This window comes from Scyliorhinus torazame, chromosome 6, assembly GCF_047496885.1.
Source record: "Scyliorhinus torazame isolate Kashiwa2021f chromosome 6, sScyTor2.1, whole genome shotgun sequence".
NCBI lineage: Eukaryota > Metazoa > Chordata > Chondrichthyes > Carcharhiniformes > Scyliorhinidae > Scyliorhinus > Scyliorhinus torazame.
Genome location: NC_092712.1, coordinates 94,115,313 through 94,134,584, shown reverse-complemented (window position 1 = coordinate 94,134,584; position 19,272 = coordinate 94,115,313). Strand labels below are relative to the sequence as shown.

Genomic DNA, 19,272 nt, shown 5'->3' with positions numbered 1-19,272 from the left:
ATATAAGCGATTGCTGCCAGTTCTGCTGCCTGCGAGCCTAAATGTCCTGGCAACTTCAGCGAAATCTCATCTAGGGCGCGTCCCTGCGCATCCTCTACATAAATACCGCAACCGGTAATTCTCTTTCCGTTCAAATCTGTGGAGGAGCCATCCACATAAATTTTCAGGGGTGCGCACGTGTCTGTGAGCTGGGGTTTCTGGTGTGCACTACCTGTTTTCCTGGGAGGTGTCTTAGGTATAAATGGGCCTGTGTTGTGTTTTGTGGTGATGATCTCACACTCGTGAGATCCTGCATATTGCAAATTATCGGCTAGGAAGGTGTGGGTCTTGGTTCTTTTGACTGTAATGTCCCGTCCCTGTAAAAGAAGGGTCCAAAGGGCTGCGCGGATTTGGCTAACTGTGCCATCTTTAAGTCAACCGTCTAATAATAGCTGTGTTGGGGAGTGTTCGGTGAGAATGGTGATGGGGTTGAGTCCTGTAATGTAGAGGAAGTTCTGTACTGCCCAAAAAACTGCGAGCAGGTGCCTTTCGCAGGCCGAAAATCCTTGCTCGACAGGATCTAACACGGGTGAGGAGTATGCTATGGGACGTAATTGGTCATGGCGTTCCTGGAGGAGTACAGCCGAAAGGGTTCGGTCGGTGCTTGCAACTTCAATTGCGTACGGGGAAAGTGGATCTGGAACCTGTGCTGAGGGCTCGCTTTAAAGCATCCAGGCCATCCGTGTGCTGTGGAATCCATTCCCAAGGTGCCTGTTTCTTGAGAAGGTCGGATAGGGGCGCTGCTTTTGTGGCGAAACCATCGATATGGTTTCAGCAGTAGCCAACGAGTCCTAAAAATGACCGGAGGGCTGAGACATTGTGGGGAAGACGGTCGAGTCAATTCTCTTTTGCTCAATCTCGCGCTTAACATGTGTGATTACTGTACCCAAGTAAATCACTTTTTCCTGCAAAATCCTGGCCTTCTTGGGGTTGATCTTACATCCAATCTATTTTAGGAGTCCTAGGAGTTCGGCGAGAAGCGAAATGTGCTCTCCCTTTGTGTCTGTCTGTAGTAGCAAGTCACCTACATACTGGACCAGACAGTCGGGGCAGGAAAATTTTGCTAGTCCATTTGCCAGCTGTCGGTGGAAAATGGAGGGGGAGTTGTGGAAGCCTTGTGGAAGGCACGTCCACGTATACTGTTGCCCCTGGAATGTAAAGGCGAATTTGTACTGGCACGCTTTAGCCAATGGAATGGACCAGAAGCCGTTACTAATGTCCAAAACCGAAAAAAAATTTGAATGGAGTCCCTATCTGAGCATGGTCTTGGGACTCGTGGCTAAGGTGGGGGCTGCTACTGGGGTTACTTTGTTCAGTTCCCGGTAAACAATGGTCAGTCGCCATGATCCATCGGGTTTCCTGACGGGCCAAATTGGTGCGTTGGTTGTGGAGGCTACTGATCTGAATACGCCTTGATCCAGCAAACTCTCTATTACCTTTGAGATTTCTCCCTCTGCCTCTTGGGGAAAACCATACTGCTTTTGGAGTCTGGGGTCGGGACCTGTAATATTTACCAAGCCAGCTATTTTGCCACAGTCGTGCTTGTGCTGTGCAAATGCTGCTTTGTGTTGCTGCAGGACTTCCCTAACCTGTTTGTCCTGACTAATGGCTCTAGGGTCGAAGCAGAAGTCTCATACTGAGCTAATCCTGTTTTCATAGTCTCCAACTGTGAGCGTGGCGGGGGCTCATGCTGCCTTTGCCATTCTCCAAACACATTTATTAACTGGATCAAACGAGAGGTTGTGGGAGCTCATAAAATCGATTACTAGGATGTGTTCAGCTGTCTGGGGTAGATCGACCAAAACTTGGTTTGGTTGTAATGTTCCCTATTTGTATCGCTACAGGGGCTGTGATGTGTCCTTGTTGTAAATGACATGTAAAGCCGCTGAGTGTGAAGGTGTCTGTTGTGGGCCACGTGTCTCGCTGAAACATCGTGGAGGAATTGAGTGTGATGCGGGACCCTCCTGTGTCCCAAAGAAATTCTACGGGGTGTCCCTGAACTTTGCCTGCTATGACCGGTCTACCGGACTTGTCCCAAAGGGTGTCGCAGACCCAAGTTGGGGAGCCCGAACACCGTCAGTCGGTGCCGTTCATGTCTGTACTCTCTGAACGGGCACTAACGCTATGAATTGGCTTTGCCCTATTCTTGTTTAGGGTGCCTGCCTGTTAGCTTCTCTGCTGCTTCTGGGGCGCTTGACACTCTCGTGCAAAGTGTCCTAATTGTCCACAGTTGTAACATTCCTGGGGTTTTGGCTGTGGTGGGCTGTTCCTGCCCTCATTTACCCATGCGGGGTTCTGGTGCGCATTAACTGGATTCATGTCTGCCTGCTCTTCCTCAGGTTTTGCAAATGCGGTTTTGTCTTGGACTGAATGCTCCCAAGCGCGGGACAATCTCTTCAAAACCCATTTCTCATTGTGGGCCTCGTCTGAGGGATCGTAATTTGCGCAAGCTCTCTGTCCTGCGTTATCTGGGGACAAATGGGCGCGGGCTAACTCTCCGAAAACTGCTGTGAAGTGTATCCACAAGCGTCCAGCAAACGCTGTGAGATGCTCTGTCTTCTTTTGCCTACACTTGTTTAGGCCTTCTATGGGGTCTCCTCTGTGATAGCTGATCGCATCTAGGATCGCTGTGTTCATCTCTTGGAGTGTGCCTCCTCCTACATTTGCAGCAAACTACCCAGTCTTCAGAACAGTGACCACGACACCACACAACCCTGCCATGGCAATCTCTGCAAGACGTGCCAGATCATCGACATGGATACCACTATTACACGTGAGAACACCACCCACCAGGTACGCAGTACATACTCGTGCGACTCGGCCAACGTTGTCTACCTCATACGCTGCAGGAAAGGATGTCCCGAAGCGTGGTACATTGGCGAGACCATGCAGACGCTGCGACAACGAATGAACGGACATCGCGCAACAATCACCAGGCAGGAATGTTCCCTTCCAGTCGGGGAACACTTCAGCAGTCAAGGGCATTCAGCCTCTGATCTCCGGGTAAGCGTTCTCCAAGGCGGCCTTCAGGACGCGCGACAACACAGAATCGCCGAGCAGAAACCTATAGCCAAGTTCCGCACACGAGTGCGGCCTCAACTGGGACCTGGGATTCATGTCGCATTACATTCATCCCCCACCATCTGGCCTGCAAAATCCTACCAACTGTCCTGGCTTGATACAATTCACACCTCTTTAACCTGGGGTTACCCCATCTCTGGATCTGTAAAGATTTAATCACCTGCTAATGGTCGCATTCCTAGCATTGTTTGGCATCTTTGAATTTGTCTATATATGTGTTTCTGGAACATACCTCTTCATTCACCTGAGGAAGGAGCAGCGCTCTGAAAGCTAGTGACATCGAAACAAACCTGTTGGACTTTAACCTGGTGTTGTAAGACTTCGTACTGTGCTCACCCCAGTCCAACGCCGGCATCTCCACATCATGGCTACATTCTGTGGATTGGGAAGGGCTGCCACGACTGAAGGGCCGAGGCTTAAAACTGTGAGCTTCACTTGCTCCTTTTCGTCCAGGCCGTACATGGTAGCCTGCTGTTTAACTCTCGCGAAAAACTGGTGGGGGTCTGATGTGGGAAGGAACGGTGTAATCTTTCCACACGCATCCCGTAATTGGGTCATGATTAACGGGGTTGGATACAGGAAATCTGCGTTTCCTTCTGCTGCGGCCCTGCGGTGTGTGGTTACAGGGTTCATGGGGGTGTGTTCTGCCTGTTCAGTCGGGGGTTGGGGTGCTTTTCTCCTTTGGGGTTTTTCTTGCGTACATGTCCCATGTACGTATCTGTGGGCAGTCTCATTTAACTCCTGCCAATCGGGGCCGTTTTCCTGGTATAATTGGGGTCCAAATGTATTTTGAAACCCATTCTGGACAGAAAGCAGAGATTGCAATTCTGCAATTAGCTTCCGGCACTTTGCGTGATCTACTGAGCTCTGCCTTTGTTCCGTCGTGGAAGTGTGGAGCGCTCGTAGGGCTGCTTTCAAATCATTGCACTGTTTCTGCAATTTCTCTATCTGTTGCTCGGTTTCTTGTCTTACCAAGACCACACATTGTGTGTCCTGGTAGGCCTTATCATATTGGGTCTGAAAACTACTCAAATGGGCGAGACAAGACTGGTGTGCCCTCTTAGCATCATCCACCTCTCTCTCCCTCGCTGCTAACTGTTCTCTCAAATCTTTATTCTCCTTCTCAAACTCGCTCACATCTCCCTCACTATTTCTGTTTCTCTCCTCTATCTCTCTACGAAGCGTCCTAACGACCTCCTCTGTGCCTTGCAATTGTGCCAAGCTGGACACGATTGCCAGCGGCTTGCGAGCTTTCCCGAAGCTCTTCCTGTGGATCTCTGACAGGTTCTACCACCAAGTATGTCCTATACTCCCAGGACCTGATTCGTCATTTGCGCAGAATTCGCTCCAAAGGGGCCATCCTTTCCCTTTGAGGTACTTTTTGATTTCCTCTTCCCATACGGGACACTGTCCTACTCTACTGGTCGCTGCGACCTTGAATTCCTGGGGGTTCATAAGGCGTTCCATTGCCTTCATTGACATTTTCTCTATCTGGGTTCTCTACTGAATTTGGAACAGGGGATGATAAAGTGGTGATGTAAGCACGGGTACGGCTTATGCTAATTACCAGCCTACAAAACTCTCGACAGTTTTACACAACAAAATCTCTCAGGTTTGCCTTATATCCCTGTTATTACGCATGCATTAAAACACTTCCGAATCTCGGAGGTTTGATCAGTATTGTTCTTACACTTGTGGTTTTTCTGTTTCTAATTGGATTAAAATTCAAATTTGGGTTCTCTCCGAGTGGTTCGGCCACTTCTAAGTCGAGTCCCATCAGATGTCGCCAGTAAATGTTGCTAATTGTGTTTCTCTTAATTTGGCTCTGAAGATGGTGGCCAATATGGTCACCCTCCTTAATTCTAATTACGTTTGCTCTAGAGTCGCCAGGTATCTCTCGATACCGCCACAAGGTTCAAAACCGAATACTGATCAAAGACTCAATACACCAGTTAGTAAGTTCAAACTCAATGCTCATTTATTTACACACACAGTCAAATATACTCATGCATAAAACGCTACAAACTAAACTATCACTACTGCTAGAAGCCTATACTTAGCTTCGGGCGCCCACTCAGTCAGAGGAACAATGGCCATTGTTCGGTTCTGAGGCTGCTGGGGTCTAATTGGTATGGAATAACAGCTAGGAGCGTCTGTCTCGTAGCGTGCGTTGACCTTGGACTTACTTGTTCTGATGTTGCTGTTGGGCAGGTCTCTCCTTGGTGAGAGCCGGAGCCACAAGAGAGCGATTCTCTCTTGGGGGATTCTTCTTTTACCCAAAAGGGGCTTTGTGCGCTTTTGGGCGGGCCTTGAGCTTGGCCCCAATTAATTGGGCTGTTTCCCAATCGTTCCCATCGATTTCCTCCAATAGAGGGGCGGATGCCCTGATTGCTGGGCGTGTCCTAGGTGGCCGTTGGCCTGCTTTGTTCTGGTCTCCTCTGACGCCGGGGTGTCTGTCTTGGTATTGTTTACTTAAATGTTACCTTTTTGTTCCCGGGGATGGCTCATTAGTATGGAAATGGTTTGCAGTATCGGTCTTGTCTGGGAGCTATGGCTCCAATCAACAGACAAACCTTGCACCTGCTTGCTTTCTTAGTATTGTCCATTTTCCCTGCAATCTTTGCAAAGTGTCCATTTTGTAATCGGGAAGTGGCTACACACCAGCATCTGGTGAAGCATACAGGAGTGTAGTATTAATCAGGTCAGTCCATAAGAGGTTCATTTAGGAGTCTGGTATAAGCGGGGAAGAAGCTGTTTTTGAATCTATTGATGCGTGTTCTCAGACTTTTTTATCTCCTGCCCGATGGAAGAATTTGGAAGAATGAGCAAGCTGGGTGGGTGGGGTCTTTTTTTAAAAAACATTTTTTTTTTTACAGTACCCAATTCATTTTTGTAAATTAAGGGGCAATTTTGCGTGGCCAATCCATCTAACCTGCACATCTTTGTGTTGTGGGGTTGAAACCCACGCAAACAGTGGGAGGGGCCTTTGATTATGCTGCCCACTTTCCCAAGGCAGCGGGAGGTGCAGATAGAGTCAATGGATGGGAAGCGGGTTTGTGTGAAGGGCTGGGCTGTGTTCACACACTCAGAAGTTTCTTGCGATCTTGGGCCGAGCAGTTTCCATACCAGACTGTGATGCAGTCAGATAGCATGCTTTCTATGGTGCATCTGTAAAAGTTGGTAAGAGCCAGTGTGCCGAATTTCCTTAGTTTCCTGAGGAAGTATTGGCGCTGTTGTGCTTTCTTGGTGGTAGTGCTGACATGGGTGGACCAGGACAGATTTTTGGTGATGTGCACACCTAGGAATTTGAAGCTGTCAACCATCCCTGCCCCGTTGATGCAGACAGGGGTGTGTACGGTACTTTGCTTACTGAAGTCAATGACCAGCTTTTTAGTTTTGCTGGCATTGAGGGAGAGATTGTTGTCGTTACACCACTCCACTAGGTTCTCTATCTCCCTCCTGTATTCTATACTTAAGAGCACGCCTCCACCCTATCCCCGTAACCCAGTAACCCTACCTAACCTTTTGGTCACTAAACGGCAATTTATCATGGCCAATCCACTTGACCTGCACATCTTTGGACTGTGGGAGGAAACCAGAGCACCTGGAGGAAACCTACACAGACACAGAGAGAAACTGTAAACTTCATACAGACAGTCACCTGAGGCCAGAATTGAACCAGGGTCCCTAGAGCTGCGAGGCAGCAGTGCTAACTGTTGGGCCAACGTGCTATCCCAACATCAGGCCAGGAGCCTAACATCATCCCACCTACCTCCAGGTTTAAACGCAGATGGTTTTGGAGGCGACCAGGGTGGAATCTTAGTGACTTGAAGGCAGCTTCGGAGGTGGGAGGGCAAGGAGTGACAGAAAATATTGAGTTTTGATGAACCCCTGATGTGATTCTGTTGAATCTCGCAAGGCGTTGCAAGTTGGGTAGATCCTGGGAGTGAGGTCTCCCGGCTTTCAACAACCACTCTGTGCGGCGGCAAGCTACTTTTGTGGTGGTGCAGCATAGCTGTTGGATCATGCCCCATTGCTGAACATCATTTCTTGGTAAGCACTATTAAGTTCATGGGCTTGCTTTCTTTCTAAAAGTTACTTCTTTAAAACTGAGCCTGCAAACTAATTTAAGTCCTTAATCCTTTTAGCTTTTAAACATGTTCCATCATGCCACAGATGTATGGAATGGAATTACAGCCTCATTGTTTCAACTTCGCATTACTGAAGTTTATTAATGTGGTACTACCATAAAGGATATTTACAAATGTAATCAGAAGGAAAAGAATTTCCAGCCACATTATTACAGAATTCTTCAAAGCTTTTGCCATACAAATCCAAGTTTAAGAGGCAGGCTTCTCCAATAATTGGTCTCTGTCCCCACTCCAGCGTCAAAACGCGGGCGTTTCACTCTGGATTTTCTTCAAGAAAGTCCAGAGTGATTCTCCTCGCTGAAGGGGGCTAGCAGGGCCCGGGAGTATTCCACACAGCTCTGTCTGCCGATACGCGGCCCCGTACGTCCAGTCGAGAGTCCGCGAATGTGCACAGCGGCGGCCGTGTGGCTGCCCCGCCCGACATGGCGGACTCACAACGCAGAGCAGCCTGAAAAGCGTCCTTCCCCCCTCCCAACCCCCGAGAACGCGCACGCCCACGAATCGCTAGCCTGGCCATCCCTGAGCGCCCCCCCCCCCCCCCCCCCCGTGAAGGATACCCCCCGCCCCCCACCAGGGCGGTTGTGGACTGAGTCTGCAGCCGCCGCCATCCATTCCCGATATCAAAACGTGGTTAGAACCACGCTGTCGGGAACTTGACCAGTTTGACCAGTTGTCAGCAGGGAATCACGGGTGGGGGGGGGGGGCCTCTGTCAATGGTAGTAGTCCATGCGTGTGCAATTCGTGGCGATTCTCTGGGGACCGGAGAATCGCGGGAGCGGCGTCGCACCGGTTTCTAGCATCAACATCTATTCTCCGCCCCCGTGCCAATCGCAATTTCGACATGGAAGCTCGGAGAATTCCGCCCATGATCTCTACATCTTAGATGACTTAATGCAACTAAACTGCTGATAGGTACTTAAATTGGTAAATATAGCAAAATGCTGTTAAACTTTAGGTTTCTTCATTTGCAATTCTGTCATTTATTCAGGAACACTTATTGGTATGTAAAGTCAGATTTTTTTTCTCTCTGGAATTTTTCTGACAACATGGGGCCATCTGATTTCTATATTTTCCGATACCACTGTTGATGTATTAGGCAGGTCAGTTCGGTGTGGACTGCACTTGATGCAGCGATGCGAGAAACAGACCTCTACCACTGTAGAAGATCCAACACGGTTTTATTGAACGATAGAACTAACATACATATTTAACTGTGGGTCGACACTATACTGAACTGACTGGAGACCTTGTACTAGCCTGACCAGACTCACTAGCTACCGCATGGTGTTTGCACTGTGCTAGCTCGTGGACTCTGACTGTCTCAGTGGCTGGGTCCAGAGAGAGCGGGAAACCTAGTGCCCTCTGGCTTTATAGTGGCGGTGTACTGTCTGGTGGTTGGCTGCACTGTTTTGTGTGCTTACTGATCATCCTGTGTGTCAATCACTGCCTGTCTGCACTTCATTATATACATGCGTGGATATTATGACAACTGTGATGCTGCACAATCCCAAAGTGTGCAAATTCTGAACTACTGTGATGCTAGCTACACAAACTCAAAGTGTGCAAATTTTGAATCTTGTGGCAGTGACAACGATATACGAGTTACTGTCATTATCATGCATGGTTATTGTGCACATTGTTTGTGAGGTTTTATTTAACACATCTTTCCATTTCTCACAGTTCATTTATAATCACAGCTTACAATGAGGTCATCATGAAATGTGCCTAATTACCCTTTGAGTCGAATGCGCTTGGAGCTTTCAAAATACATACATTGTTTGCCATGAAACAAATGTAAGTTTTTTTTAGATTTATTATAATAGGAAGAAGAGTAGGCATTTGGCACCTCGACCCAGCTTTGCATTCAATGAGACCATGGCTGATTTGTGGCCCAACTCCATATACGCAACATTGTTCTATATATGTAATACTTTTGGTTAAAAAAAAATCAATCAATCTCAGATTTAAAATTAAGAATCGATCTATCATCAATTGCCATTTCCAATGAGAAATTCAAACTTCTCCCATCCTTCAGGAGTGGACGTGTTTCTTAACCTCAAGTTTGGGTCTAATATTTTGACCAAACCATGCGCCCTACGACTCCCCGATTATAGTTTCTTTCAACCCTATCTGTTCTCCATAAAACTTTCTTTGAATTCCAGGGAATACAACACTAACTTGTGAAATCTCTCCTCTTAATTTAATCCTTTTGAGTTCAGGAATCATTCGGTGAATGTGTGTTGCACTGCCTCTAAGACCAATATATCCTTCCCAAGGTTTGATTCCCAGAATTGTTCATAATACTTCAGCTGTGGTCTAACAGGAGGGGCATAATCTTTATCTGCTTATCTTCTATTCAACAAGATATAAAGGCCAGCATTCCATTGGCCTTTTTGAGTATTTTCTATGCCTGTTCATGTCATTTTAATGATTTATATACATGGATCTCTTTTGATCTCCACTAGCTTATTGCGATTTAGAAAGTGTGATGTTCTATCCTTTACAGGTACAAGGTAGATGACCTCACCTACAGTGAATTCCATTTGCTATAGTTTTCCCATTTTCGTATCAATATCTCTTTGTAACTTCTTTTTTCCACCTACACTGCTAACAATACTGTCTATCTTTGAGTCATTGGCAAATTTGAAAACCGGCTTTTTCCTTTATAATCTATAATCTTTTTATTATTGTTACAAGTATGCTTACATTAACACTGCAATGAAGTTACTGTGAAAATCCCCTGGTCGCCAAACTCCACACCTGTTCGGGTACACTGAGGGAGAATTCAGAATGTCCAATTCACCTAACAGCACGTCTTTCAGGACTTGTGAGAGGAAGCCAGAGAACTCGGAGGAAACACACGCAGACACAGGGAGAATGTGCAGACTCCGCATAGACAGTGACCCAAGCCGGGAATCGACCCTGGTGCTGTGAAGCAACAGTGCTAACCACTGTGCTACTGTGTCACCCTTATCTCAGTCTAGAGTTGAGGCCCCAACACAGACAGCTAGTCATATCCTGCCAATTAGAGTACCTGCCCATTATCCCTAGTCATTGCCTCCTGTTGCTCAACCAATTTCCTAATCAACTCCATAATTGATTTTCAATCACATGAGCTTCAACTTTAGCTAATAATCTCTTAGCAAATATCTTCCAGTGGTTCATCTAAATCAGTGTTTTTCAAACTTTTTTTTCCAGGGACCCATTTTTAAAAATCAGCGAACCTTCGCGACCCACACCGGCCGACCATCGTAACCTATGCCGGCTGACCTTCATGACGCATGCCGGCCGGCTTTCGCGACCCATGCCGCCTGAACTTTGTGACCCACCATTTTCACTTCCTTTAATGCGACAGGTGAGCCCGCTTGGTCCTCGCGATCTCATTTGCTTTGTCATTCAATGTTACATATTTGCATGGGTTGTTCATCAGAGGCCCTGGAGCTCAGATCAGCACTGCTCTGTCCTGCTGTGGATTCTCCTGAGGCACTTTCTCTAGCAGGTTTAGGTGTGAGATCCTGGCCTGTTTGTGTCTCTGGCCCTCTCTTCCTTATTACAATATGATCCGTTTTAAATTTTACAGCCCTGTTGCTTGTTTGCTGCTGACAAAATGGAGGAATCGCAATCGCGGCCAGAGCCAGTGTTCAGAGCTCGTGATCTGCTCTCTGCTGTCACTTCAGGCAGGAAGACGGCATTGAATTTAAAGAAAAACCTTCTACTGGGTCAGCGCGCTGACGTCAGGAGGAGGCGGTGTTTCTCGCTGGGCTCCAGGCATGTGCACTGATGAGCGGGCAGGCATGTGCAGCGCCAGCATTCTGAAAGACAGTCGCGGCCATCATTTTTAAACACGGTAGCAGTCAGCATTTTTAAAAGCCGGCTGCTGAAGCCGTTGCGCATTAATTCCCGCAATCGGGAACACCGCGATGGATGGCTCTGCTACACTCCTGACACCCGCCCGCGGCCCACCCTCGGGTCATGACCCCGACTTTGAAAATAACTGATCTAAATAACAGAAATAGACACTCCCCTGTTCATTACCTTTTCAAAAGATTCAATCATGTTCCTCAGGCATTCCTTACCCTTTACAAAATCTATGCTGAGCTGAAAAATTTGAACAATTTCCTTTATTTGGAGTGACAATATCACAGTTATCAGTTTTCAAGGTGTGGACATTAAAGTGGATTTGAAGCCTCAAGCAGTTCATGTATGATCTTATCGAAAGATGGAGCAGGCTCGGAATGGCTTAATGGCCCATTCCTGTTCCTAATCTTGTATTCTTGTGTCCACATTGCCCCTGACCACTCTTTTTCTTTTTTTTAATGAATTTAGAGTACCCAATTATTATTTTTTCAATTAAGGGGCAATTTAGCATGGCCAATCCACCAACCAGCACATCTTTGGGTTGTGGGGGGGTGAAACCCACGCAGACACGGGGAGAATGTGCAAATTCTACAAGACAGTGACCCAGGGCTGGGATTCGAACCCAGGTCCTCAGCGCCATAGTCCCAGTGCTAACCACAGCCCCACCATGCTGCCCTACCACTCTTTTTCTTAATGTAATTGTAAAAAAAAGTGACCTGAAAATTTTTTTTCTCATATTCCCTTTTTATAGCTTTTATTATCTGTTTTATAACCTCTTGTCATTCTTCGTATCCCTCCCCGTTGGCGTGCTAGTTTTTGCATTTTTGTATGCTTTTTCTTCTAGCTTTAAGTTGTCCCTTACCCCTTCTATCTTCCGTGCTTGTTTTTTTTTTGGTAAGTCAAGCTCTTGCTCCTCAAGGGTATAAACTGGTCCTGTATCGCATTAAGTTCTTTTTCAACACCCCCCACTGATCTTCCATTGTTTAACCCATAAGCAGATTTGCTTGATTTACTGTGAACAGTCTACATCTCATTGCATTGAAGTTAGCCTTACTCGAATCTAGGGTCTTTGGGCTAAATTTTCCTTTCTTGATGTGGGCCTGACTCATGTTGGGCAGGAAAAAATACAGGCATCCCAAATTCCTTCCCCATTTCTAGCTCCAGTGAAGGAATAGGGAAGAGTTGTGATCTGAAATGTACAGCGAAGGGCGTCAGGGGCATCGTAGTGAAGATTGGTGACGTGGCCACTTTGGCATTTGAAGGCGTCGTGTAGACTTTGGAAGTCTTTATAAACCACTCCAGCTCAGTGCAGATGGAACACAACAGAAGGCTCCTCAGAAGTGTGGAAAAGATTGAAAACCTTTGCAGTACCTCAAATCAGGAAAGCCAGGAAGGTTCTGAATTGGCATCAAGGGATGGGGGGTGGGGGGGGCATGGGTGTGGTGCCTGAACATAAAGAGCCTAGGAATCTGCCATCCAACAGGGCATCAGTCAATTCAGCTACGCTTGAGTAATCTATACTGCCACTAGGCATGGATGTATCTCCCTCAAATCTGCAGATTATTCAGGCAGAACAGCTTCAGCAGCAGTCTCATGTACCTTGAGGAAGAGTCCCCAAGCAGAAAGAGGCACAACCTCAGCAACCAGCACTGATGAGCAGAAGGAACAGTGAATACTCTGCAAAACAGGCTTATCTACCTGGAGATGTCAATGCCATTGGCGGAGGAGATTTCAGCTGTGCAGGACAGCCTATGTGACCTCGTAAATGATGAGCAGCCGTGAGAACTACTGAGTGTCTTTAACACAGAGATAGATAGTTCTCGATTAATAAGGGGATCAGGGGTTATGGGAGAAGGCAGGGGAATAGGGATGAGAAACACATCAGCCATGATTGAATAGCTGAGCAGACCTGATGGGCCAAATGGCCTAATTCTGCTCCTATGTCTTATGGTCTCACGATTGATAGGCCCTGCCATTAGAACTGAAGGTCACTGTGGCTCTCAACTTCTTCAAGGTGCCTTTCAGGGCTCTGCTGTTGATCTCTGTAGAATATTCCAGTCGGTTGCTCATGCAAGTACAATAGGAAGAGGGGAAAAGATGGTTCTCATCTACACGAAGAAGGACATTTTCTCCAGCTATTTGAAATAGTAACTTCTGTTTAGCAGCCTTACCTATTTGCACTGGTCTTTGCCTTAGAGATTTGGGTACACACTTCCAAAGTTGAGGGGCAGCATGCACCTTGTGTACCCAAGATATTTTGCATATTGCATGCTTCAATCCAATGGTGGACACAGAGTAGTTGAAAGTCTCATGCAACTTGCCAGAGTGTAGCAGGTCACTGAACTGCTTGTGGCACTGCATCGAGGTTGGCCGGTGTTCGCCCAAGGCGTTGATCTGCCTGACCTGCATCCACATCCTCTTGGTAATGATGGGGTACATCTTGCTGCCTGCCAAGAGGGGTATGCCCCTCCTGCTTCTGACCAACTGGATCAGGATATTAAGGTAGCAGTTGTTGAAGCATGGAACTGGAGTATCCCAGCCCTCCTTGCTTTTTCCTGATTCAGGCATCCTGGCATTGGAATGGAGGAAGTACATGGATCAGTACGAGTCTTGTTCATGTGTCTGGTACATCATTAGCTTGGTAGAATGACATGATAATGAAGGGATGGTGTTTTATAGTCTGATATATTAGTGATGGGTCCTCCATGCACAGGCTTGGTGACTATACTATTGCTGTACGAATGTGTGGGGCCAAGTGCCTGGGTGACAAGTGTTGGCATTGTTCCACAAAATTCTAAGGGGCCAGAGCTTGAGAGGTAGATATGCAATAATGCTAGGGGTAACCAGAGGAGTGCGCAGTGTCTTGAAAACTTTGTTGAGGTAATAGAAAGATGGGTTGCGTGAGGAGCTGTGGAGTTGAGGTTTGAGTGCAGGGAGTAGCCCCTGAGGTGGGCTGTGAAGGCTCAGGTAGAGACTCCTCAGAGGTGTGTGTTCTCAGCCAGCAGATCATGACAGTAATGGATATATAATGGGTAGGGTGTTTACTGAAGGTCCCCTCATACTGAGCCAACTTTCAGAAGGGTAACCTATTATTAGCTGGCAATGACTTCAGCAATGACAATAATTGCTCATAGTTCAGCCAGCTGTTAGAACTTTAATGATGTGTTCCTCAAACAACTTCCGTTAACTATTGCACCATCCAGATGACAGCAGTGAAGGGTCTTTTAACAGTCCCACCTCCACAACCAAAACCATTCTCACCACCAAATGCACCTCTGCGCTGGCGCAGGAGGCAGTGGCCACAACTTCAGTCTATCCCTGACACAATGCCATGTAGATAGTGTGGATGGGCACTGCTGATCAGGAGGCAGGATCGCAACATCTGGAAATTGGTCAATTCCTGATTCTCAGCTGGCTAATTAGGGGAGGCGAGGGAGGCGGTGAAGTAGTGGTATTGTCATTGGCCTAATAATTCAAAGTTCAAATTCCACCATGGTAGATGGTGAAATTTGAATTCAATAAAAAATCTTGAATTTAAAGTCCAATGATGATCATGAAACCATTGTCGACGGTCATTAACACCCATGTGGTGCATTCCTTCAGAGAAGGAAATCTGCTGTCCTTACTCGGTCTGGCATACATGTGACCCCAGATCCATAGCAATGTGACTGACTCAAATGGTCTGATAAGCCACTCAGTTCAAGGACAATTAGCGATCGACAATAAATTCTGGCCCAGCCAGCCCAGGAAGGACTTTAAAAAAAAGTGAAAATTCAGCCCTTTCTCTCGCGCAAGCTATTCTTGGAAATTCATCATATCATGATCACTGTTGAATAAATGTCAATCGTAAAGCTGTTAACTAAGTGATTACTAAATCTAATATGGCCTGCCCCATTGTTGATTCTATGAAATACTGTTGCAGAAAACGATCCCGAACACAGTCAAGAAATCTGATACTTTTCTGACCATAAGCAAGCCTGCTTATCGCAATGCCATGTAGATAGTGTGGGTGGGCACTGCTGGTCAGGAGGCAGGATCGCAATCTATGTGAAAATGAAAATACCCCATTGAAACCATTCTGGGTGGAACTCTCCCATTTTGAAACTGAGGCAGGTGGCTCTAGTGGCACCTGTCCAGCCGACCAGAATAGGAGGATTCCATGCTCGATTCTGTGCTTGGAAGCTCATTAAATATGCATAAGTGAGTTCCCCTGACTCTCCTGGCAGGCAGGCAGCTGATTTGTCCGCCCCGTCCTGAGCTGATGGTCCTGTCGCCATATTTAAATACCAGTCCAGCACACTGATGTCACTCTTTCCAGCCCACTTGTCTCCTCCAGACCGTGCAGGATGTCAGCAACTCAGAGGAAAAAGGTTAGTAGCCTCAAGAAGAAGTCTGTTCCTTGATTCAATGAACCTCCCCCTGAGACCATCACTTGAGAGATGCCCATGCCACACTAAGACCTCTACCCGCTGCATCTGGAACCTTCATCCATTCCTTTCAGTAAACAATGTTTACCTTTGACTTCTTCGTGAGCTTTTCATGCAGCCCTGCCAGGGTCCTGCTCCCCTCCCTTTGGTCTTCCCTCTGCCTTCAATTGTTCTTCATCTTCATCCACCTCCTTGCCCCTTTGCATGTCATTGTGACCCCCATTGTCAGCAATATGGCAGAAAGTTGTTGCACCCACTTCAGTCTCTTTTGTAAAATTCATTTGTGGGATGTGGGCGGCAATGGTTCGGCCAGCATTTATTGCCCATTGCTAGTTGCCTTTCAGAAGTTGATGGTGAGTTGCCTTCTTCTGTTACTTGCTTGCTTAATTGCTATATTTAAACATTCTACCACTTCATAGCTGCCACTATAATAAGTATAGTAACAAAATTAGAAGATTATATGGAACTACAACAGATTTCATTAAAACAAATTGGGTGTGGATAGATTACATCTTTTAACTTTTATATCAAACTCCTCTCTATTCCTTGCCTTCCGATTTGTTAACTATTAATTTCCCCCATTGTATTATCTGTTTTTTTAGTAATACAAGATGGTCCAACTCAACACGACTCCATCGTTGATGTACAAGGAGACTGCTCAGTCGAGGAAAATCTTATCATCTGATCCTATTCTTTTTGTCAGTTTTAAGCAGTTTGTCTAAACTTATACAAATTAAATGACTACCAAGAGTAAGAGACTATGTGGAATAAGTATTTCATGCTCTTCATTTACATAGCATGACTGATAAAAACAGGCTACTAATAGTGCTGCAGTAAAAAGACTGGTGCGCTCCAATTCCTCTGATTAATGCTACCAGTAATTATACAAGAAATAAAGCATTGAATCTTGCATAGTGACCATTTGTTCCATATGGGGATGGTTTTTTTCTGTTATGGGTTCTTCTTAAATTCTTCAGTGCCAGATTTGTCAATGCACCACCATCTTCCAGATAAAAATGTACTCATTTGAAATAATGGTGTCTTTCTGCTGGCTAATCCAGATCTAAAAAAAATAAATTTAGAGTACCCAATTATTTTTTTCCAATTAAGGGGCAATTTAGCGTGGCCAATCTACCTATCCTGCACATCTTTGGGCTGTGGGAGTGAGACTCATGCAGACAAAGGGAGAATGTACAAACTCCACAAAGACAGTGACCCAGGGCCAGGATCAAACCTGGGTCCTCGGCGCCATGCTAACCATTGCACCACCGTACCGCCCCTAATCCAGATATTGTTCTGTTCATGACAACACATACCTAATTGTTTGGAAAATCAGATTTGTTGGTAGTGGCCCACTTACCTTTACCTTTGCAGCAGTTAATATACTTTCCATTTTTAATTTCTGTGCTTCCAACTGTCAATAGGAAAAAAGAACAGAATTTGTCAAGTGCTTGCTGGAGTCTGGTTTTATTCATAGTTTTATTCATATAGGGGCTAGTTGAACACAAATATCTAAGAGGCAAAATATTAAAAATGTCTTGACTGTGGGAACCCAGTCATTTTTTCATATAATGAATTAACCATTGTATTCCATTGTATCAGTACTGAAAACGGATTCTTATCCGTGTAATTGACTAATCAATTTTTGCTAGGCCACTGCCAAGCTGAGAAACATGGCAGGTGTGAGAAAACATATCCAGTATTTTTCCTAAGACTGCGCACCCAGAAACTAAGCTTGTTTTGATAGGCAGCAGTCAATCTTAATTAATGTCCAATGTTTGATTAACAAATTATCCTCTTACAAGTGGCTGGGGACGCAGGGAGGTGAGTGGGTGCTGAAGATCAAGGAGAAATGGGAAACGGAGTTGGGAGGGGAGATCAATTGGGGAGTATGGAATGAAGCACTGCGAAGGGTAAACGGGACCCCCTCTTGTGCAAGGATGAGCCTGATACAGTTTAAGGTGGTGCACAGGGTGCATATGACTTGTGAGAGAAGGAGTTGGTTCTTTCAGGGGGTAGCAGATGAGTGTGAGGTGTGGGCGGGGGCTAGTGAATCATGCACACATGTTTTGGGGTTGCGAACAATTGGGAAAATTCTGGGCGGGAATGTTTGCGTAATGGAGTAGGATGTGGAACCGGACCCTTTGGTGGTGATATTTGGGGTTTAAGAGAAGCCGGAGCTCATGGAGAGGAAGAATGCCGATGTCGTGGCCTTTGCCTCTCTGATTGCACGGCAGCGTATTTTGCTGGAGCGGCGGACAGCATCGCAACAGGGGGTAGCGGCTTGGTTGGGTGACCTGTACTAATTCCTGCGGTCAGAGAAGATAAAGTATGAGTTAAGGGGCTCAGCAGGGGAGTTTGAGAAAAGGTAGGGGGTGTTTGTGACCGTGTTTGAGGAGCTATTCATTGCAGGGGGGTGGGGGGGGGGGGTGAAAAAGGGGGGAAAATTTGTACAGACTGTATAGTTGATTGTTGGGAAGTATGTTTCCTGGGGTGTTTATTGGCTGTAATCTGCTTTGATACATATTTGTAATAAAATACATTTTTATAAAATGTTTTCCTCTAAGTAACAGACATTCATTTGAACAAACGGGGAGGTCACAGCTGCGAATTAGAAGCCAATGAAAGTAAATGAGGGGTAAACAAGAGATAAGAATTTCCTTAAAAGTGGGATCTTCCTTCCCGTACCTGCCACCCCAGGGGCTACAGGATAAGGTAGTGTCGAAAGTGGGAGTGGGGAAGGGGAAGGTATCGGAAATCTATAAGGAGCTGATGGACTCCTTCCTGTAACTGCTGCCCATGGGGCTATAGGATAAGGTAGTGTCAAAAGCGGGAGTGGGGGAGGGAAGGTATCGGAACACTACAATGAGCTGATGGACTGGGAGAGAGCCCTGATAGGCGACGTGAAGCGGAAGTGGGATGAAGAGTTGGGTTGGGTGTTGGAGGATGGGTTATGGGAGGACGCCCTGAGGAGAGTCAATGCATCGTCATTGTGTGCCAGGCTTAGCCTTATACAATTTAAGGTGGTAAACAGAGTACATATGACTGTGGCTTGGATGAGCAGGTTTTTTGAAAGGGTGGAGGATAAGTGTAGGTGGTGTGTGGGTGGGCCCACAAATCATATCCAGAAGTTGGGGGATTCTGGCAGGAGTTTACCGATGTCATGTTGGAGGTATTAAAGGTAAGGATGGTCCCGAGTCCAGAGGTGGCGATTTTTGGTGTCAGAAGACCCGGAAGTCCAGTGGGCAAGGGGGGACGATGTCTTGGCCTTTGCCTCCCTGGTAGCCCGTGGATGGAACTGGTTAGCATGGAGGGACTCGGAACCCCAGAAGTCGGGGGTGTGGGTTAATGAGGTGGCTGGGTTTCTCAGGCTTGAGAAGATTAAGTTCACCCTGAGGGGCTCAATGCTAGGGTCTGCCCGGAGGTGGCAACCATTTATCGACTTCTTTGGAAAGGACTAAGTTGAGGAGGGGGGGAGTAAAGGGGCTGGTTTAGCACAGTGGGCTAAGACAGCAGGCTTGTAATGCAGGACAGGATCAGCAGCGCGGGTTCAATTCCCAGCCTCCCCGAACAGGCGCCGGAATGTGGCGACTAGGGACTTTTCACAGTAACTTCATTGAAGCCAACTTGTGACAATAAGTGATTATTATTATTATTAAAAAGGAGCGGTATGGGGATTTGTGTAAGATCATAGAATTAGATCATAGATCGTAGAA

General features: G+C 46.5%; 1 protein-coding gene across 3 annotated transcripts in view; it reads right to left on the bottom strand.

Annotated features, from left to right (window-relative positions):
• The window catches only part of c6h10orf67 (chromosome 6 C10orf67 homolog), a 411,757-nt gene that overhangs the window by 220,440 nt on the left and 172,045 nt on the right, over positions 1-19,272 (bottom strand). For all 3 annotated transcript variants that reach the window (XM_072508488.1, XM_072508486.1, XM_072508485.1), the window contains one exon: positions 16,917-16,970. In XM_072508488.1, the coding sequence (XP_072364589.1) occupies positions 16,917-16,970 (54 nt within the window). The remainder of the gene's footprint in view (positions 1-16,916; positions 16,971-19,272) is intronic.